The sequence below is a fragment of the Emys orbicularis genome, chromosome 1, assembly GCF_028017835.1.
Source record: "Emys orbicularis isolate rEmyOrb1 chromosome 1, rEmyOrb1.hap1, whole genome shotgun sequence".
Taxonomy (NCBI): domain Eukaryota; kingdom Metazoa; phylum Chordata; order Testudines; family Emydidae; genus Emys; species Emys orbicularis.
Genome location: NC_088683.1, coordinates 338,497,138 through 338,520,703, shown reverse-complemented (window position 1 = coordinate 338,520,703; position 23,566 = coordinate 338,497,138). Strand labels below are relative to the sequence as shown.

At 40.2% G+C, this 23,566-nt stretch overlaps 1 protein-coding gene across 1 annotated transcript in view; it reads left to right on the top strand.

The window, feature by feature from the left end:
• CNTN5 (contactin 5) overlaps nt 1-23,566 on the top strand; it is a 407,321-nt gene that overhangs the window by 303,607 nt on the left and 80,148 nt on the right. Inside the window, exons 12-13 of the mRNA XM_065397605.1 lie at nt 9,419-9,546; nt 11,270-11,445. Coding sequence (XP_065253677.1) covers nt 9,419-9,546; nt 11,270-11,445 — 304 coding nt within the window. The remainder of the gene's footprint in view (nt 1-9,418; nt 9,547-11,269; nt 11,446-23,566) is intronic.

Sequence of the window (23,566 nt, the reverse complement as noted above, 5' to 3'; positions counted from 1 at the left end):
GGATTTGCCCCTGTGTTTTAAATGAGTTTCTAAACCAACAAACTGTACAACCAAAAAACACGTGTCTTCCTCCCTGATAGAAGTCCACTGTCAGTTATACAGCAGTATCAAAATGACAACTTCCTTTTCCTATGATTCAGGTCCTTTAATAACAGTCTCCACAGGAAAGAGCAGGAGGTAATAAGATCACACACTGCTATGAAGACTGTGACCTGCTGTAGACTACACATTGCTCAGGGTTTAGGAAAAAAATCACAATCTGAATGCGGTAGTTAGATTGACCTTACCCCAGGTGTAGATATAGCTAGGTTGACGAAAGAATTTTTCCATCAACCTGCCTACCATCTCTTGGAGAGGTGGATAAACTGCATCCATGGAAAAACCCTTTCTGTCAATGTGGGAAGTGTCTACACTGCATTGTGTTAGGTATGTAGCTGCAGCTGTAGTGTAGACATACCCTAATGGTGAAATCCTAAGCCACTGAAGTCAATATCAAAACACTCATGGACTTCAGTGAGACCAGGATTTTGCCTTAATTTCCCCCCAGCTCAGTAAAGCTAGAACTATATCTGAGATCTGTGTGGACACTTCAGGAAAAAACATGGTTAGTAAATGGTTTCCAGATATTGGTGAATGAGCACTTTGCTAGTAAGGTTTCCTCAGAGGCTTTGAACTTGCTGCAATGCAACAAAAGGTTAGAAAACCTGACCTTTGAGCCCAGGTTTAAAAAAAAAAAAAAGGGGTATGTTTAGTCTTCAGGAAAGAAGACTGAGGGGGACTCTGAAAACAATCTTCAAATATGTTGAGGGTTGTTATAAAGAGGATGGTGATCAATTGTTCTCCACATCCTGTGAAGATAAAACAAGAAGAAATCTGCTTAATCTGCAGCAAGGGAGATTTAGGTTAGATATTAGAAAAAAATTCCTAGCTATTAGGGTAGTTAAACTCTGGAATAGGCTTCCAAGAGAGGTTGTGGAATCATCGCTATTAAAAGGTTTTAAGAACAGGTTGGACAAACACCTGTCAGAGTTACTCTCAGTGCAGGGGGCTGGACTAGATGACCTCTCAAGGTTTCTTCCAGCTCTACATTTCTATGAATCTGTGATCCAGCTCAGTAATCAAAATTTGTTGCCATTTCATGGGAGTTCGGTGTTAAATGAGTTTGGTGATTATTCCATTTCCTACTGGACATGTGTACAAGTCTCAAAAGCCACCAGCACTAACTGGCGCCATCATTCGCAGTTTTAGTGGAAGAACCAAGCCTTTGGGTGATCATTGAAACTACACTCCTAGCCTATGTTTACTGTGCTTTTTTGTTGTGCTAAATAACACAATTGCATAGTGCAGAGTCGAAACAGACGTTTGTTGCTAGTGACATTTAGGAATTATTTTAGGAAAGTTCTATCGCCTGTGTTATGCCAGAGGTGAGATCAGATGATTACAATGTTCGTTTTGGCCTTGGAATCTATTAATATGAATCTAAGAACCCTGCAGCCTAATGTTAAAAGGACTGTCAAGAAGTGTCTGCATCCTGGGACAAATGTTTGGTGTAGTGTATACACTGGAATTTCTGTTGTGTCAGATAACACATGTTAATTAATTCGTTATAAAAGGCATCTAAAAATTCAAGTATAGACATACCCTGGAGGTGGTCTCTCTAGGGTTGACACTAGCAGGTCAGGGTGGAGAAGTCTACACTAAAGCTGCCTATGTTGCACTACCACTGCCTATCCAGGTCTGTGGATAAACAAATTATTTCAGTCTCTAATAGAGCTATCATTCTGCTATCTTGCCTAAGCTCAAAAAAGAAAATTATGATGATTAACCCTGTCATTTATTTTACCTTCCAGTTCCTTACTAGCTGATTTACCAGCAGACCTGCTTGCAAGCCCTTTGATTACTCAAGTCATTCTTTTCCTTTTATATCACAAGAGCTGTAAGATGGCTAGAAATGTAGTTGGCATTGTGCATAAGATTCATTAAGTAATCTCCCTTAAAATTTAGCTCTCCCTGCCCAAAATTTCTTAAAGAAAAAACTGTTTCATTTTAAAATTTGGCTTGTATAAACTTTTATAATTTGTAAACATTGCTGAAGTGGCTTTTCATATACCTGGAGCTGACACTATACTGGTGAAAAAACATCACCATTTTGCAAAGTCTTGTAATATTAGATACGCTAGTTTAACTGCATTGATTACAGAGCATCCTGAAAAGGAAAATATAATGGGCTGCTCACTGCAAAGAAGAAAGAATGTATCTTAAATCACTGTCAGATCCTAAATTAGATTATTACTTTGAAGGTAGTGACATTCTATAACAAAGTTTCAGGTGTATTCACTTGTTAGATTACATTTTAAGAAAATTCAGGTCGGTTAAGTGATATTTGTCTAATGTGATCATGTTTTTTGTTGTTCTCACAATGCCATATTTAAACAAATCCTATGTCTCTTATACAGTGATTTATTTGCCTAAAGAAAGACAGAAAATATTGTCACCATAGTGTCACCATGTGCAGTGGATAACATACTGAGCTGGCCTGACCTTTCATTGCCCCTTCTTTCTTCTGGAAACTATTATGCTGCTATATTGCATTGCTGAGAGTGGTGACCAATTTTATATTTGAAATAAATGGTAGTACATTTTTCATTAAAATGAGACTCTGCTTTTCCTCCCCAATAAATCTTGTGGAGTATACATAATAACAGGGCAGTATTTTTCATGATCAGGGTAACACAGCACTTTTTTTTTTCAGGTGGAACACTATATAGTTGCCTTGATAATTTAGTTAGTACACATTACTGAGACTTATGCTTTAAGTAAATTGCTCCAAATTATAATTCAGCTTTCTCTCCAGGCTTGTCTTTCCTCAGATGGGTTTTTCTCCCTTTACTGGCTGCACTGGAGGCAGGGTGAAACCTGTCAATCAGGATAGGGCCATAGCTCCTTGCACTTTTCCTTGGGGTGGCTCTGCTCAGCTAAGCAGTTAAGGCCAAGAGGAGAGCAAATGGGCAATGTGTTCATTGTCTCTTTGACACTCTGCAACTTCACTGATTCCTGGTTCTTATGCCTCCTAGGATTTGAAGACGTAGGTTTCTGCTCATCTCACTCCCTCCCTATCAAATATGATGTTAATGATACTGTCCCCCAGAGACAGTCTTCAGAGTTTATATCCTATTGAGATGAATGGACAAGAGGGATTCACACCTCTCCTGCAGTTATTGTTTCAGCCTCTCTGTCTGCAGCAGATTCAGCACAGCATCATTTTGCACTTAGTTGGTATTTGAAAGGTTTTCCTCACAACCATAAGGACTAATTTTTTTTTAAATCAGGTTTAGATTCTGTAGATGCTAATGAACCTCATGGGACTTGGGGAGGTTGCTGTCCCCCTACTTATAATTGCTCCTTGAATGTCCCTAGCATAGACTCATAGACTCATAGACTTTAAGGTCAGAAGGGACCATTATGATCATCTAGTCTGACCTCCTGCATGATGCAGGCCACAAAAGCTGACCCACCCACTCTTGGAATAATTCTCTCCCTTGACTCAGCTGTTGAAGTCCCCAAATCATGATTTAAAGACTTCAAGTCGCAGAGAATCCTCCAGCAAGCGACCCCTGCCCCATGCTGCGGAGGAAGGCGAAAAACCTCCAGGGCCTCTGCCAATCTACCCTGGAGGAAAATTCCTTCCCGACCCCAAATATGGCGATCAGCTGAACCCCGAGCATGCGAGCAAGATTCTCCAGCCAGACCCTCCGGAAAAAAGTTCTCTGTAGTAACTTTTAATATCCCATCATTGATCATTGTTACTAATTACCAGCGATGGCACGTTATTGACCTATTGACTAAAATCACGTTATCCCATCAAACCATCCCCTCCATAAACTTATCAAGCTTAATCTTAAAGCCAGAGAGGTCTTTCGCCCCCACTATTTCCCTCGGAAGGCTGTTCCAGAACTTCACCCCTCTGATGGTTAGAAACCTTCATCTAATTTCAAGCCTAAACTTCCCGACGGCCAGTTTATATCCATTTCTTCTCGTGTCCACATTAGTACTGAGCTGAAATAATTCCTCTCCCTCCCTGGTATTTATCCCTCTGATATATTTAAAGAGAGCAATCATATCCCCCCTCAGCCTTCTTTTGGTTAAGGTAAACAAACCGAGCACCTCGAGTCTCCTTTCATACGACAGGTTTTCCATTCCTCGGATCATCCTAGTGGCCCTTCTCTGTACCCGTTCCAGTTTGTATTCATCCCTTTTAAACATGGGAGACCAGAACTGCACACTGTACTCCAAATGAGGTCTCACCAGTGCCTTGTATAACGGAACCAGCACCTCCTTATCCCTACTAGAAATACCTCGCCTAATGCATCCCAGGACCGCATTAGATTTTTTCACGGCCACGTCACATTGCCGACTCATAGTCATCCTGCGATCAACCAGGACTCCGAGGTCCTTCTCCTCTTCCGTTACTTCCAACCGATGCATCCCCAGCTTATAACTAAAATTCTTGTTAGTCATCCCTAAATGCATCACCTTACACTTCTCACTATTAAATTTCACCCTATTACTATTACTCCAGTTTACAAGGTCATCCAAATCTCCCTGCAGGATATCCCGATCCTTCTCCGAATTGGCAATACCTCCCAACTTTGTATCATCCGCAAACTTTATCAGCCCACTCCTACATTAGGTTCCGAGGTCAGTAATAAATAGATTAAATAAAATCGGACCCAAAACCGAACCTTGAGGAACTCCACTGGTAACCTCCCTCCAACCTGACAGTTCACCTTTCAGTACGACCCGCTGAAGTCTCCCCTTTAACCAGTTCTTTATCCACCTCTGGATTTTCATATCGATCCCCATCTTTTCCAATTTAACCAATAACTCCTCATGCGGTACCGTATCAAACGCTTTACTGAAATCGAGGTATATTAGATCCACCGCATTTCCTTTATCTAAAAAATCTGTTACTTTCTCAAAGAAGGAGATCAGGTTGGTTTGGCACGATCTACCTTTCGTAAAACCGTGTTGTAATTTGTCCCAATTGCCATTGACCTCAAGGTCCTTAACTACTTTCTCCTTCAAAATTTTTTCCAAGACCTTGCATATTACAGATGTTAAACTAACAGGCCTGTAGTTACCCGGGTCACTTTTTTTCCCCTTCTTGAAAATAGGAACCACATTAGCTATTCTCCAGTCCAACGGTACCACCCCCGAGTTTACAGATTCATTAAAAATTATCGCTAACGGGCTTGCAATTTCTCGCGCCAGTTCCTTTAATATTCTCGGATGAAGATCATCCGGTCCGCCCGATTTAGTCCCGTTAAGCTGTTGGAGTTTGGCTTCTACCTCGGATATGGTAATGTCAACCCCCCCTCCTTTATTCCCATCCGTCACGCTGCCACTATTCCTGAGTCCTTCATTAGCCTCATTAAAGACTGATGCAAAATATTCGTTTAGATATTGTGCCATGCCTAGATTATCCTTAATCTCCACTCCATCTACAGTCTTAAGCGGTCCCACTTCTTCTTTCTTTGTTTTCTTCCTATTTATATGGCTATAAAACCTCTTACTATTGGTTTTAATTCCCCTCGCAAGGTTCAACTCTACACGGCTTTTGGCCTTTCTCACTCCATCTCTACATGCTCTGACCTCAATAAGGTAGGTTTCTTTGCTGATCCCTCCCATCTTCCACTCCTTGTATGCTTTCTGTTTTTTCTTAATCACCCGTCTGAGACACTCGCTCATCCAGCTCGGTCTAAATCTCCTGCCTACGAACCGTTTTCCCTTTCTCGGGATACAGGCCTCCGACAGCTCCTGCAACTTCAACTTGAAATAATCCCAGGCGCCTTCCGCCTTTAGATCCATAAATATGTTAGTCCAATCTATTTCCCTAACTAGTCGCCTTAATTTATTAAAGTTAGCCCTTTTGAAATCGTAAACCTTAGCCTCCGATTTAATTTTGTTAATCCTTCCATTTAGTTTAAACCGAATTAGCTCATGATCACTCGAGCCAAGGTTGTCCCCTACAACCATTTCCTCAATGAGGTCCTCACTACTCACCAAAACCAAATCTAAAATGGCATCCCCCCTCGTCGGTTCAGCAACTACTTGATGAAGGAATTCATCAGCTATCAAGTCTAGGAACATCTGAGCCCTATTATTGTTACTAGCATTTGTTCCCCAATCTATATCCGGGAAGTTAAAGTCTCCCATGATTACACAGTTCCTATTAGTATTTACTTCCCTAAAAACATTAAAGAGTTCTCTGTCCATATCCAGGCTAGATCCTGGCGGTCTATAGCACACCCCAAGCACTATCCCAGGGGAGGTTCTAGTAGTTCTTTTACCCAGTGTGAGTATTGCCCAGACAGACTCCGTCTTATCCATTCCATCACTTATTATTTCTTTACAGTTTATCTCATTGTTGACATACAATGCTACTCCCCCACCCTTACCTGTGTTCCGGTCTTTCCTAAACAGCACATACCCCTCCATACCTGTACTCCAGTCATGACTACCGTTCCACCACGTTTCGATTATTCCTACGATATCCGGTTTCATTTCTCGGACCAGGAGCTCCAATTCCTCCATTTTGTTACCTAGGCTTCTCGCATTGGTGTATAAACATCTTAATTTATGCCGTTTGGCCTCTTTCACATTTGTTATCCAATTTGGTATGGACACCGTACCTCCAGTATGACCTATTAGTCTAGTATCCATCCCCCCCCTTCTCCTTATGTCCAATCTCTTCCCCCCGGCTGTAACTGTTCTTATCTCATTGACCTCCCTCTCAATGTTATAATCTGGTGTGGAGATTAACTGGACGTCTCCCAACCGTATCCCCCAGCTTCCTAGTTTAAAGCCCTTTTGATGAGATGAGCCAGCCTCCCTCCCAGAAGTCTATTTCCTTCCCTACTTAGGTGAAGTCCGTCCCGTGAGAACAGTTTTCTGTCCCCGAAAGCCTCCCAGTGGCCATACATCCCAAAGCCCTCCTTATAGCACCACTCCCTTAGCCAACTATTTATCATCACAATCCTGTCACCCCTTTACTGCCCTTCTCTAGGAACAGGCAGAATCCCACTGAAGATGATCTGAGCCTCGATTTCCTTAAGCGTCTTCCCCAGCCTGGCATAATCTCCCTTGATTCTCTCCAGCGAGAACCTAGCCGTGTCATTCGTTCCTACGTGAAGGATGATCAAGGGGTTCTTACCTGCTCCTTTTAGGATCCTTTTCAACTGCAGGTCCACATCCCGTATCTTAGCGCCCGGTAGACAGCACACCCTTCTGTTCTCTGGGTCCGCCCTGGTTACAGGCCTGTCTAACCTCCTCAGTAAGGAGTCCCCAATCACGTAAACCTGCCTTTGCCTGGTGACAGTGCGATCTACTAATCTATCCCCTGTTCCCTCTAGTTGCAACCCCTGTCCATTCCTATTTTCCCTTATAATCCCCCTTATGCCATCCTGTATCCTCCCAGGGCCCAGATTTGGTGCTGTCTCCATCAACTCCTCCCCTCTTTCTATGGGACTAGCTGCTCTTCTCTTCTTCCTCACCCTCCCACCTTCAGTTACCACCTGCTGCACCCCTTCCTCGTTTTCCAAACACCCAAACCTGTTCCTGAGCTCTATTTCCCCTTCACTGGCCCTCCTTTTCCTTGGCCTGCTTCTCACAGTCACATGCTTCCACTGCCCTTGTTCTCCCCCCGGCATTCCCCCCTCACAGGCCTTTGCCCCTGCTTCCACCTGTACCCCTGTGCATTCCCCTTCAGCCACTGCTTGCCTTTGCTGCATCAGCTGCTCGAACCCCCTTCTAAACTCTACAAGGGTATCTACCTGCATCTCCAACCCTCGGATCTTTTCTTCTAGCAGCTCTATTAGGCGGCACTTCATGCAGACATACCTCTATTCAGTCACCCCCGCTAGGACCATGTACATACCGCAGCTGCCACATGCAATCATCTGCATTGTGTCCCCTGCTGCTTGGCTCATGGCTGCTGTTGTCTGAGCCCGCCTGCTCACCTGTGCCCTCCGCCCCTGGGGAAACACAACACACGGGACACCGTGCCCTCCTGCCTCCCCTTCCACTTCCCCCTGTAAACTCCCACTCAAACTCCCCTGTTAGCAGCCCTGTTTGCCGGCTCCTGTGGAGGACCAAGCAATGTAAGTTACTGTAGGCTGTCTCTGCAGTAATGTACTCTGCTGTTTGTGGTGGAGGAACGATCTGGTAAAAACATCATCTCACTTCTGCCCCCTTCAAATGGGCAGAATCCCACAGAGCACCTGCAAACGCACTTAAACTTTTGTAGGACTGGGAAATAGGAAGGAGTGTCCCCTCGAGATGTATTTCCCTCTCTCGTGCCATCTCTGGCTAGAATGCATGAGTGGACACTCTCCTTGCATGTAGGTAGAGAGGAGCACGAGAGGTTTATATAATAACAATCTACAATGGGTGAAATTTTCCCCTATGCAGAGGACCAGTGCAAGACTGATACACCAATTAATTCCCACTAATGCCCTCATAATAGGAATTAAGTGATACGTAGGTCTTGCACTGCCCTCACGTCACATGGGTGAATCTCACCCAATAAGTTTTACTTTAAAAATAAATAAGGTAATAAAACTGGAATCGGAGATCACAGAAGGAGGACGTAATTTTAAATTTTGGAATATTAAAAGTGGCAACAGTGTTTTATTTTCCACCTTTTCAAGTCCAAATTTCTCTTTCTAGTACAGTTTTGACAAGGCTAAAATTTCAACCACGCAACACAGAGGGTGTGATTTTGTACATTTCTCATGAATTCCCTGTGACTTCAATGAAGTTACTCACAGAGATTATAGAATCAGGCCCACACAATACTCTGGGGAATAAAGGGTAAACAGAAGCCACCAGAACTCATTTCTATCCCTGTCCTACATTGTGTATAGCAAGTGCTATAAATCATATTTTGGCCACCTGCAATTAATTTTATGTTCTTTCCCTGTCATCCTCTACTTTTTACCCGTCATAATTCTTAGATTTGGTTTTTAAGGTCACTGTTAGTTTCAGGTGGAATAGCTTGTGCTTAATATTGAAATATCACTCGACACTAATGTAGTAGCCAAATTTTAAAGACAAAGTATCAAGGATCATATTTTTTACAAAAATACAATTAAAATTCACCATCATTAAGTGTCAAAGGAGAACTAATCCACTGATTCCTCCCATAGCCTATTTTGAGTTAAGGAGGCAGAGGGAATAAAATGGGTTTATTGCATCCTTTCCTGAGAGAGAGGAGGATTCAATGATCATCCTTGCACACAATGGCAGCAATGCTTAATCCTGTTTGTTAGCCCTCAAAGATAACACCATGGAATCTGCCTATGTTTGAGATGTCTGGTACGTGCTATTACAGGATACAAACATTTTTTATAATTTTCAGGATAACTGTTCTTCCAGATGGGAGCCTACAAATCCTGAATGCTTCCAAATCTGACGAAGGAAGGTACTTATGCCAAGGAGAAAATGTGTTTGGTTCTGCAGAAACTGTAGCCTCAGTATTTGTTAAAGGTATGGAAAACCGATTAGTTATTAATTATTATTATTATTTATTTTTATTGATTATTGATTATTTGTACAGTAATAACTCCAGGAGCCCCAGTTATGGACCAAGACCCCATTGTTCTAGGCGCTGCACAGACACAGAACAAAAAGATAGTACATGCCCCCCCAGAGAGTTTACCAAAGATTGTGCCAACAATTGCTTCCCCTCTGTTGAATACATGCTCATAATGTTTTATGATACATATGTGTCAGAAAAACTAGTACATAAATTAAATCCTTCCAGATTATTAAATTAATTCTGTATGTAAAAGAAAAGAGAGTAAAATAAGGAGGTATATACCTTTGGCTTTTAGACATGCTAGCTGCCAAAAATAATTATCCTTTCTACATGCACACAGTGAATAAAGTATAGCAATAAAGTCTTATTTTTAGCCATAGAAATCCTAAAAAGAAATGGCTAGATTAGAAACCCAGCAGATCATTACCTGTTTTCTAACTACTCAGTTACAACTAGTTTCCCAGCCACTGGGTTGCTATTTAGACAAGTGATGTCTAGTTTATTGATAAGAGATCAGTCATCTTAAATTTACACAGCACTTCACTCTGAGTTATAAATCAGCAATGAATAATTGACAGTTCAGAGGGCATTTTCAAAAGATACATGAGAGATACCTTCCACTGGGCAGCAGCTACATGTTATTGACACATAACTGTAGAAACTGAACCTCTGGCTATCCAGGGGAAGTAGTTCAAACTTGACCATTGCAAAGAACCAGACCCTGAACTGCACTAAGTTTACACTTGGGTGTGAGGGAGCAGAATGGTGCTGGTGATTCAATTCATCCAGTAGGAGAGACTCAATCCTGCAAGTTGCTGAGTATTCTGTGCCCAATCCAGAAAAGTTTTTAAGCACATGTTCAGGTATGTGAGTATTTACAGTGACTTTTAGGACCGGAGTGCTCTGAGCCTTGACGGCTCAAGCCCTAAAGTTGCTGGGGATGATGGCTCAAAGCAGGGCCACAGGTTGTACTATTGGTCCCAGGTTGCTGTTCTGAGTATATGCCCCTTGCAGTACATACTGCTGTCCCCTTCATACTTACTAGCTCTTGTAGTGCATTTGGACAAGCCTTCTACCTAGAGGACTGCATTCCCAGTATTATTGTCAATGCCAAGCATATACAAATCATAAATAAAACCCACTATATCTTTTTATTTGTTTTCTGATATTTGAGTCTTTAGGGTTCAGGTTTTCAAAATTTTCCTTGCAACTATGAGAGCTAGAAATATACTCTTTTTTTTTTAAATGAAAGCTGAGATTGTTGTATAATCACAAGATTCCAGGAGCTGATGCTTTAAAAATAATATTGTGAGGCTCATGATGAAATTACAAAAGTTGGCAACACCATTTCTTGAGGACAATGCACCAGCCAGTGTGGTAGCGGGTCTCCCTTCCCAGCATTCCCTGTGGTGACTTGTTGAGATCGTGCCCTGTTGCTTTCATGAAGATGAGGAGATTACTGCTGTCTCACCCCGTCTTTGCTCCTTCCCCACTGTGGGCCCACATACCACAGTGCAGTATTTGACCCTGTGTACTTAGAAACAAAAATCCTTCAGCCCAGCAGGCAGACAAAGCTTTTAGAATTAAATAGAATTCAAGCAAATGCTATACTGATGTTAGAATATCACAAGACCTGCATTTAATTATTACTAATTCTTCTCTGTTTTCAAGAACCAACAAGGATAGACCTGACTCCCAAGAGGACCGAGTTAACCGTTGGAGAAAGCATTGTCCTCAGTTGCAAAGCCATTCATGACAACACACTAGATGTCACTTTCTACTGGACTTTGAATGGGCAGCCAATTGATTTTGAGAAGGAAGGCGGACACTTTGAAAGCATCAGGGCAGTAAGTGAACATATTTTATCTTCTATAAAGTTCTAACAGTTCAATCTGTTTATAGCTAAGCCTTCCCCATTTATGACATGATTGAAAGATGAAAAAATCCACTGATGGTAACATGAAATGTTAGCTAATGGAACTACTAAATGCACTTCATTTGAATTAATTCAAGCAGCGTTAATCAAAAAGAAAATAGCTGTAAAGCCCTGAGTCCCAGTGATATTAGTGAGGCATCTAGTGATCCTAGTAAGAAAACAGAAGGTACTTTGAGCCAAATCCTCCTTATCTTACACTTACAAATAATTCCATCAACTTTCATGGATCTATTAGCATGAGTAAGGAAAACAAGAATTTTGCCTGTCATGTTAGTAGCCAAAACTTCAATTTCGGTTATTACTCATGTTGTTGTTGTTTTCACAGATAATGTAAGTTACATAGCCATGCACACATTCCCCAAATGTGCTCTTTACTCACACAGCACATATTTTTAACTGTGAATACGAAGCAGTACATTTTCATTTTCAAAACACTGTGGGAGGTTTTAGCTATGCTGCTCTCATTACAGTCTATGGAAATCATGTGACAAAAACCATTCTCACCGTTTTCAAATATTACACTTTGTTACAGTAACTATGTAACAATTAGATAAAGTCAAACAGACCGATGAACTAATCTGAACCTGTGCCATATAAAGAGACTTGAACTTTCTGAATAGAAAGAAACCTCTTTATATGAATGAGGCTGGCATTGGAATGGCCAATAATTCACCTTACCTTCTTGTTAATTAAATGTAAATCAAACATTCATGCAATGTTAACATAGCTAAAGCAAGCACAAAAAATCAGGAAATTTAAAAGTTAATATTTCTAATATATGTGGAATGTAGTAGATTTAACTTTGCAGTAGAAAACACAAAAGTTGTAATCTAATTTGACCGGCTTCATATTACTATATTACCAATATTTATTTATATATTACATTTAGCTTCTCTGATGCTTTTTTTAAATAAAAACCCTTAGTGAAGTGCATTCTTTCTGTGGGAGTCCTCAACAGATGCACCTTTATCTGAGCATGCCCAACATTCCAAATCACTCAAGGATGATTATAAATAAATAGAAAAGTGCTGTAACTTGCATACACAGACTTTCTAGTTTTAAATATTCATAACTTGAAAAATACTGAGCAATTTTATTCAATCTTGAATGGTTTTCCTTCCTCAGCAAGGACACTGAGAAAATTGAAATTTCTGCTGTTTTGGAGTTATGCAAACACAAACATTTCATTTGGTACAGATGAGGCACCCAACCCCTCTCACATGACTCAAAAGCAACTGAACTCATTCGGCTCAAAATTTGCACCTTTGACCTTGAGCCTAAGCATGGAAAATTTCAGCCCTAAAGCAATTTCTTTTAGAAAGATACCAGCAACTGAAAAATAGAGGTAAGAATGACAGGTGACAATGAATCTTCACTACAGAGTTCTCTTCTAAAAAGTATGAAGTCAGTTGAGTTTCAGCAGGTTTGAAATTGGCCCCATAGTTATACATTCATTCAGGTTGTTTAACCGTTTGTGAGTCCAAACGTTCTCACTACGCTCCTGCAATCTTGGTACCTGTATGTGCTAGAGTGTCCCCTACAAAGCTGCAAGTCACGCTGCTCAGCTGCCACCTACAAGGCACTCTTCTTTTCTTTACTTCCTCATGGGAGTTCCTCAGCTGCTGTTCCTCAAGAAAGGGGCACTGTAGAGGATTCTGCATGGGGCATCAGGAGAGAGAAACTGAACAGGGGACCTGCAGGCTCCCCAGAGTGATCACCTGCTTAGCTCACAGATAGCCAAGTGGTAGCAGTAATTGCTTTTACTTACCAGCTGCAGTTGAAGGCTCAAATAAGGTCTAGTTGTGACATGTGGATGGGCAGTCATTTAAGGCAAAATGTTCCTTCTTCAGTGGAAATGGGGGGAGGGAGTCCTTTCCCCAGAAAACCCCAAGGATCACAGAGATGGGGGGTCTCATCCCTTACCAGCTCTGTGGGACTCCAAACCCATCCCACTTGAAGGGTGGCTTCTTATACAAGAACCCCACAGCGTTTTCTGTTCTCTTTGGTTTCCTCTCATGGGAAACTACGGAGGGGGATAATCTGGCTTCAAGTAAATACTCACTAGGTAATAAAATGGGCTCAGTGTTTATTGAACATAACCTTTGTCTTTCCCTTTTACATTCCCTTTACTTTCCCTTTTTTTTTTTCTGTCACAATTCACTGGTGACTGTTACCAGGCTATTTTGTAATTACAGAATTTTCTGGTTGTTCAGAGTTATAATACTATACAAAACTGTCCCATAGTGACAAACTTGTAACTTTTCATCAGACAGGACTAGAGATGAGTAAAACTACAATTTAGATTCAAAAATAGGAATTTTGGGGGTGGAATGACACACATTTGTCCTGATTTAGCAGATTTTTTTCCTCCACAAAATTAAGCTATTTTGCAATGATTTCATGTCATTTTCATTCATTTTGTTACAATAGAATTTTGCAGATTTTTACATAAGAATTCTCAAATGATGCTGAGATTTCATGTTCATCAGTGAAAGTCTCTCAGTTTCACAAAACACGGAAATGTGGCTCTGGCAAAGTACAAAGCAGTGGATGAACATCCTGATACAAATTCACTCTGATATACTGGGACAAACTGCACTGAGTTTGCAGAAGTGGAACTGACAGCAGAATTTGTTCAACAGCGTATGTGTCATACTATAAAGGAACATTACTCGGAGTATCACAGGCCCTTCTTTCTAGATTCCTTTCAGTGTCCTGATATTACTAAAATAATCTCACTGCATTAAAAGAACTATTGTAGGCTTCAGTCAGATTTTCTGGTGAGTTTGTAGCTTTCTTTCCCTTCTGTTGCTTAAAAAAGTCAGTTCCATTTCCCTAAGTGACAGGAGTATAAATCAGTCATAATGGAGCCAAGGATGACTATTTTAAGAACCCACTGGAGAGAGAAAAGAGGTTGTATTTCTAATAGAAAAGTAGTGTGTTTCTCTTCAGAGATACCCAAGCAATTAGATTCTTTAGGCACCTGCTTCAAAAACAACACTCTTCAGTTGGTAAGTTCATAAACTGGGCTGAAGACACAGCATACACATTTGAAAATATAATGCAAATTCATTGGGGCCCAATTTACACCACTTAGTGGTAGAATTCCTAAACGGCTGTAAAACGTTGTTGTAGAGCAGAGGAGCATCAGTCCCTGAATTATTAATTTGGTTTATCCTTACCATGATTGTGAACACAATTATATGGTTTGCACACACTCTTGCAATAATTGTATGCTTCATTTAGGTACATTCCTTATTTGTTTGAAAATTGAGACCACATTCTTTTTCACTTCCACAAAGGAGACTGCCACTCATCATTTCTCCTCTTTGAAAGTGTTAGTTAAAATTTAAGCAGATCTCAGTTGACCAGCAGACAGATCTCTGTTCCTGCCACTTCATGGAATGAAGTGTACCATTTAGTGGAGAGAGGTAATCCCCAAAATTATAAATTTAGAAAGGAAGAATTTTCCCTGCTGATGGATTTTGACTATGAAGTAGAAAAAAAATCCCCAAACCATTCATTTTGGGGTTTGTTTCAGTTATATCTTGTTTTACTTTCCATTAACTTAACTATAGATATAAAATTAATCAAAGACAAATGTATCTTTGCTTCATGAAAAACATTTAACTCTGATAGGGCCCTAGATAAGCTAATGAAAAATGAAGTTATTCTATGTAGCTTATCCCATAGTACCGCTCAACCTGCCAGGCCCTAAATGGGATGTACTGTGTGATAAAAACCCAAAATTAGGGACACAAAAATTAATCACATGGGAAACTTTTAAAACGCTGTGAGATTACTTCCTTTTGTGCCACTAACTTCAGCTTCATGATTCTCTATTTCTGAGCAAAGTAATTTTCAACAATAGAAGTGAGTAAATGCCAGTTTTGTGTGGAACATAGGGAATGTTAGGACTAAAATGAGTAACATTCCTTTAAATTAGAGACCTTTATGGGCTTCTCTACTCTTGAAACACTACAGCGGCATAGTTGCAGCACTTCAGCGTAGGTAATCCACCTCCCCAAGAGACATTAGCTAAGTCAACAGAAAAATTCTTCTGTCAACCTAGCGCTGTCTACACTGGGGGTTAGGTTGGTTTAATTACACCACTCAAGGGTATGGATTTTTCATGCCTCTTAGTGACGTAGCTGGGTTGATCTAGCTTTTCAGCTTTTGTAGATCTGCTCTAAGAGGTATGTCTCACATGATAGCTGAGTGCAGCTTAGGCTTTGATACAGTATAATCTTGTATAATTTTTGTTGCTCCAGAATACATAAGCACTGTAGGGTAAAGATGGTTTCCCTGCTTTGGTTTCCCTGCCAGACTCATAACATTATGATTATGCTGCTCATTCTTGCTATTTGAGTGACTCTGGTGTTGAGTATAATGACCATTCTGGTGCTTTATGTAGTGCCACAAAACTACCACCTAAGTAATTCCACAAATAGAAAAGTGTATTAGCGCTGATGCTAAATTCCCACCTGTGAAAATTACCAATACTCCAGTGATTACAATCAAAAACACAAAGCATCTCTTAACAAGACTTGTTGCCTTATTTGACTGTGTATTATGTATTTAATTATGGGCATCTACAAATAACATTGTATTATTTCTCAAACTGGGGACCAAAGAACAATACTCTGAAGGTGCTATGTCTGTTACTTACTGAGCTAGCAAACATTTGGTACATACATCAGTTTACATGCATCACATGTATCACTGGCAAGAGGTGAAGTGTGAAAATGTTAGGTTGAAAGATGATGAGCATGCAGAAAATAGTAAGAAAGGAAGAGGAAACTAATATTGAAGATAAGGATTACAGAATTCATTTTTCCTCCTATTGATTTAAAAGGAACAGCTAGGCAAAAAAAAAGTTTGTGTAACTCCATCACATACCAGATAGGTTTAGACAAGTATGTAAATAGAGATAGACAGCATCCTTTGGCATTAGAAACATCCTGTTTGCCCAGCAAAGGACTCTGTGTGGAGCAATCTCTGTAATTCAGAGAGGCAATGTTGCATGGGAATCTGAATTTTCAAGAGTGATTTATTTCTATTATTTCCTCAATTCCATTTGGACCACACCCTGAAATCTTGCCAAAAATTTTATTCAGGGTTTTCTCAGGACAATTTTTTTATCTGCAATAATGTTTATTTGTATCAGTGAGTACTCCAGAGTTTGGACCCTTTGTGAATGAGTAAAATTTGATTTTCTAGCTGAAGATTCCTGGTTTTGCATGTGTGTATTTTCATCCATCCTTGCTCTTTTCAAATATATTTTTTTAATTAATATAGTGTTTATGACAGCCCTGCAGAATGAATTCTTGTGTTTATCCATTGACTATTAAAAGTAAGCAGCAGCATTGCCCTGCTGGTGTCCCTAACCCTAACCTGGAAGAATACACCTAGGCATAAAAAAATAATTTAGTCTCTATGCCTACTCAATCCTTGATCTTTGCTGAGACTACTAATAAGGGAACCAATAAGTACTAGTTGTGAGGGTAGTTTTTATTATGTGGACACTTGAAAAGAGACTCATTAATTCATTTAATGCAATGTACCAGGCATTGACTGGATGGTAATTACTTTGTCACTAGTGACATGGGGTATATTTGATCTAGTGACCTAGAAGAGAGAGAGAGAGAGAGAGAGAGACCGACCAAATATCCTACCACCAGTCCCCTATGTTTTCAAGTTTCTCCCCAACTTCACTCTTTCTTTGTGTCTTTCGTTTAATTAATTTTCTATTTGTAATTCATAAACACCATAAACAGGCTGAAGAAAGATTTATATGAAGCAGAATCCATTAAAATATCAAGCTGTTCTACAAGAACAACTTTACTCTTCATCTGACATAAAATGCTGCACTAATTAAAGAGGGTCACTTTAGATAACAGTAATACCTGTCAAGAGTCTTGTAGAAGAAGGCATGCTATGCACAGTATTTAGACAGTTACTGCTATATGAGCTTTGTTCCTATGGCTTGGTCCACACTAGAAAATCAGGTTGGTTTAACTACATTGGTTAGGGGTATGAAAAATCCACACACCCCAGTTGGCGTTGTTAAGCCAACCTAAGTCTGCATGTAGACAACACTAGGTCAACGGAACAATTCTTCCATTGACCTACCTACTGACTCTCCCAGAGGTGGATTACCTGTGCCGATGGGAGAGCCCCCCTGTCGGTGTAGGAAGTGTGTACACTGAAGCACTACTGCACTTCTCATCCCTCCGCTCAACCCCAGTTTTTAGTTCTTTATCATCTTGCAGCCATTCATCTGTAAAACAGATGCTGAAACATGATCAGAACAAATGAAGACCATGATCCAGCAAAGCACTGAAACATATGTATAGCTTTAGGTATGTGCAAAATCCTACATGCTTAAGTGTTTTGCTGCTCATAGATCATCATATATGATCATTGATGTCTTGTGAGAAGGGCCTGCTGCAAACGATGATACCTGCCAGCGTTGAGCAGGCCTGGACTGTCTCTTATAGGAGTCTCGAGATCTCTGCTGGAAATACAGGGTTGTGTCCTGGATTGCTTACCCTTTGTAACTGAGTATAGATCCCTAGCAATAGAGGATCTCCTGCCACAGAATCAAGGTCACTCTCTGCACCCCTTCTTCAGTCTTTCTGTGTGGATAATCTCTGACTAAATGCTAATGAAAACTGTGCTGCAGAGATGTCCAGTTTATCCTGATAAACAGCAGAAAGGATTTTACTAGAACCATGTATGCAGCAAAGTGGAAGAGATTTTCTGTCTTGGCACAGTGACAACACCTTTCACCACATTGCATGGACATCACCCATATATCGGATTACTTGTTACAGTTGAAGTCATTAGGCCATTCAGTCAGCTCTGTGAGGATTCACCTGGCATCCATTTCAGCAGTTTACCCACCAATAGATTCTTGGTTTTCTCTCACCCTCTGGTGATCCAGATATTTGAAAGGCCTAATCAATCTCTGACTCAGTACTGACATGGAAAAGGATTCTCTCAGACCACATCCTAAATTCATGGTAAAGTTGCTGTCACCTTTTCACTTAAATCCATCTGTTCAGCTTCTGATATATATTTTTTAACCAAATCTCATTCTTCTTAAGTTGAGGAACCACTTCATACTTTAGATATTTGCAGCGCTTTGGCATTCTACCTTGACCACACTAAGGTGTGCAGAACCTCTAATAGGCTTTTTGTAATCTATGCCGAGAGAGTCAAAGGCCAACCAGTGTCAACTCCACGTATATCACACTGGATCTCTGACAGTATCAATCTTGGCAGAAGTCTCTCCTCCACTGAGGGTAATAGTTCACTCCACCGGGTCGCAGTCCGCTTTGTCAACCTTTCTGATTTATGGTCCTATAATGGACATTTGTGAAGTGGCAACATGTGCATCTGTACATAACTTTTCCCGACATTATGCCATCACTCAAGCGTTTTGCAACGATGTCAGGTTCAGCAAGTCTGTGTTGCAATTTCTGTTCAGACAATCTAAAGTTCCGCCATCAGTAAAAGAACTGTTACAGAATTACCTCAAGTGGAATGTCTATGTGCACAACACATCTTGGAGAACATTTACTGTAGATAAGTAACCATTCTTTCCTCTCAGCACAATGTCCCAGACTCCTTTGCAGCAACTTCTAACGTGGTCCATTCTGTCAGCTCCCAGCCCTGGATTACTCCAAACAACCACTTCCTCTTCTCTTATTCCCATACTGTAGAAGGCCTCTGGAGAAAGACCCATGAGCATCAATTCTTAGATTAGATTATAAAATTTCCCAGGCAGGGATTATCTCCCGTTATGTGTTTGCACACCACCTAACACAATGTGGTCCTTAATCCTGCATTCTTCTGGGTGCTACTATAATATAATTAATAAACAATAATAGTAACCAACCCTTCTTTCTTCTAAATTGCCTTTATATGTAAAAGGGGGAAAGGGAAGAATACTGTTTCCTGAGATCTTTGGATTATGGGAAAGACTGCTACATAATGCAGAGCCTGACTACCTAATATGAAACAAGTAATTGTTTTCATTTTAATTAACTAAAACATCTGAAGTCTGCAAACATCAGGACGTACAAACAGGCAAGTGCTTGAGGTGTACAAAACTAAAAAAAATTGAACAGCATTTAAATTGTTCTGAATGTATTTATGAACAGGAGTTGGTTTAACGTCAAGAGGCCCATCATAGGCTATGTATAGTTGTCAGTACAATCTAAGAGAACATTATCATGCTATTATTTATCAATCACTGTTGACTGTACAGAACTGCAATTGCCATGAGGTTATTGTGTCAAATCATTAATTTGCTTTAAAAAAAAAAAAACCACTATAAACTAGGTTGCTAATCAAATATGCCATAGCCAGCAAGACACATTTGTGATATTTTTTTTCAATTTAATCTGACCAGATCTCATTAATAAAGGTTATTGTGCTAACTCCAATAAAATATGAGCCATAGATTCAGCTAACCCAAGTGCAGGGATAGCTGTAAAAACATTTTGTATGTTTTGAATTTGAGCTAAACTTGAACAAAATGACATTAACAAACAAGATTTTTTTTCATGCTTAGGGCCAAATCCTTGTCCCATAGAAGTCCAGGGCAACATTGCCATTGATTTCAGTGGGATCCAACTTGTGGAGTCACTTGTGGCATACATGGGAAGACAGGCAGTTTTCCCAAATACCTGGAATCCAAATCATTCAAAAGTAACACTTACTCTTCATCCAGAAAATGGCCAGTAGCTTGTGCAGATCACAGAGAACAAGTGTAATGTGCTCTTTGTATGACACCCAGTTTAATAAGCAGAACACTGTGCTCTGTGCTAGCTGCAATCTCCACAGGTTTGGCAAGAGTAGCCTGCACTGTAGTAATCCAGCCTTAGAGCTCTGCTTCTGAGAGCCAAAGGTATACGCCTTTTGCCAAACGCAAATGATAAAAAGAGCATTTGGCAGTAGGGTTATGCACTCCATCCGACTGTTGTGGAGTGGAAATTGACGGCCTCTCTGCTTATGGGAAATTGTTCCACATGGAGGTGGTAAGATTGCTTTAACTGATCATGAACACAAAGAAATTTACATCAACAGAAGCTACACTGGCTAGAGACTGACTGGCACTACAGCTGCAGATGAACAACTTTTATGACAACCTCAAACATGCAAGTCCTGGATCAGCAATTCACTGCTCCCCTATTGTGAATTTGCAGATTCTTGATGCTTGCTAATTGCCATCTATTTCTAACTCTAGAAATTAAGATGATCTGCTTTCTGTGCTGTAACATTTACCTAAAAGAGAATGTTTGTGAGGTATTGAATTCTATAATGATTATTTGGTTTAGGTAGTGGGCAGCACTTCCAAAAGCACAGGCCTCCTAACCCAAAGACTAAGACCTGATAGCTGTCACATCATTGTTTTATGTCTGTTTAGCATATTGAACTCTCTTGCCTGATAGGTTCTTTTCCAAGAGAGGGTAGTTATATTCACACAACTAAAGGTGGGATGTGGTTAGCGTGTGTTGCGCTGGAAGGGGAGTATTACAGTCAGCATGGAGAGTGAAAGGAGCTGAGTGGAAAACATATTTTTTTTTTAAATGAAAGGAGTTGCATAATGTTCCCATTTTTCTGTATATTTCCTAATATACCTCTCAGTTGAAATTTATACAGTGAATTGGATAACACCATACTGACTGTTTTCTCCCTGGCAGAAGTGGATGAATCAAACAGTAGGGTTTGGACTACCTACGACATAAAGACTAGAAAAGGACAATGTGATTAAACTATCGGCTCCATTTCTGTTGCACGTAGACTATACTGTGTAATTGGGGAAAGCCTGTAAAGGTGGGAGAGTTAATGAATCATCTCAGTCTAGAGGTAAAGGAAGGACAGATTCCTAGGGAGGTTTCCTAGCAACTGCTCAGGATGGTGAAACTCACTCTCACAGAGAGAATGAGTACAAACCTTGATACTTTAAGATCCACATGTAAAAGTTACTTTCCTGCAAAGCAACTCGCAACTAATTATCATTTATGAAATAGAAAACAAAAATTATCACATAATTTATTCCCATCATAAGTAACTTAAATTAACTTCATAAGTTACTCTAATACCATGGTGGTTGGAGTGGTAGAAGACTCTAAAGAGAACAGAATAATTTACACATTCCGAAGATGTAGACGACCTGAGCTTTGATTCACCTCTGAAATTAGGTCACTACATCTAAGGCAGCAGCTAATGTTATTAATAGATAGCACCACAGTATGTGAAAAATTACCGCAAGCAGCAACCTATAGGTAAAGCTAATTAAAAGCATTGTGAGCACAACTGTGACCTAAGATAACTTGCAGTACTGGAACAGATAAAGCAGTGGATTGATATGGCTATTGTGGATACTAGGGGCACCTGTACTCTAATAAGTGAGATACTTTGGCGCATAAAGTAAACAACAAAGAACAGTTGGTTGCCCTAGAAAAAAGAATCATTATTCCTGACAAATGGCATTACTGGCCATACTATTAATTATGTGTTGTTTAATGAGGACCAACAGTGTACTCAGGAGAAGACATATAGGCTGGGGTTTGCAGAGGAGGTTAGGCACCCAACTGCCCTTAAAATCATTCGGAGTTGGGCACTTATCTTCCTTAGGCTCCTTTGGGATCCCAGCTATAGCACAGAAGAAGACATGTTTAACGCTCTATGGAGCTTTCCTTGAATTTTGAGCTGATGTAAACATTTCAGATACCAAATGCACCATGTGGCTAGGTGACGTTCAGAACTCAAAGCAATGCAGATATCTTTGTAAAAAAAAACAAAACAAAACAAAAAACGTTTGTGTGATAATGGTGTACTTCTTGGAAAGTGTCCATTGACCCCGTGGCTGAAGAGCTAAGCCATAGCATGCAGCCTTCCCATAGATTAATTGAACCAGGATCTGATTTTGTTTAGAAGAGAACACACAAAAACATGGCAATTTCATGACACCACTCATTTGAGCTTTTAAGAATATTAGGAGCACGTATTGACATGTACCTCAGGCAATTCTATATCATGCTGGTCGAGTTTTGAACCCTTTTGACACTTCTTGCTTCATTGTAACCAACTTTCTTTTATCCTACCCAAAGGGAAACTATGTCTCTGAACTTACTGAAATGTTAGATCTATTTTAGCAACAGAAGTCAAAAAGTAAAAGACAGGGATTCTGGCTTTGGTTACTTTTAATAGCTACTGTATGAGAATTTTTGCTGCACTCCTATTAAGAGATCACTGTCTTTTAAACGATTTCTAAATCTGAATGTAATCTCATTTTTCAAACCTAAACACTAGCTACAATAAGACTGTACTTAGCTTTTATAAAGGGTAAACCAAACCACTTTGTAAAATTTTTCCACCAGTCTGAACCTCTGGACCTCAGTCCTTTCCAGAAACTAAACCCAATTCTTTTATGGTTCAGTTTGCATAACTATCATCCTCACTATCCTCAACTTTCTCTCTAACACCCTCAATAGACTCATCCCTCTTCCAAATCATCCAGAAAGAACCCCTACCCATGAAATTCCCAGTGTGGAATCTCTACTCTGCAATCTCTTTTCTGAGGTTGTGGGTTTGTTCTAATCTTGTGAGCTACCAGTCTTGCTTATGGTCAGTGATGTGTGCTGGAGAAGCTCTTGAGACTTGTTCAAAGTTGTTAGGAAATAGGAGAAAGTGAGTCTGATCAGGATTTAGATAAGATTCAACTAACCAGCCACAATATTTTATATAAGCCATTTTTCCTTTTTGCCCTGTGTTTGCTCCTTATCTGTAAGGACAGGATTTTGAATGGCATCTGTGAGGGCTTTAGAACACATCCAAACCACCAAGGCAGACCTTTAACCTAGGCTTGCTTCAGGCCAGATATGCCTCCTTTATAAGAGTTGTCTTCAGTACTGGAGATGATCATCCCCATACAAATGCAATCTATTTCAGTTACCATTTACAGTGAACAAATCCATTAATCTTTCTGCTAGGACTGAGCAACACTCCCCAGGTTG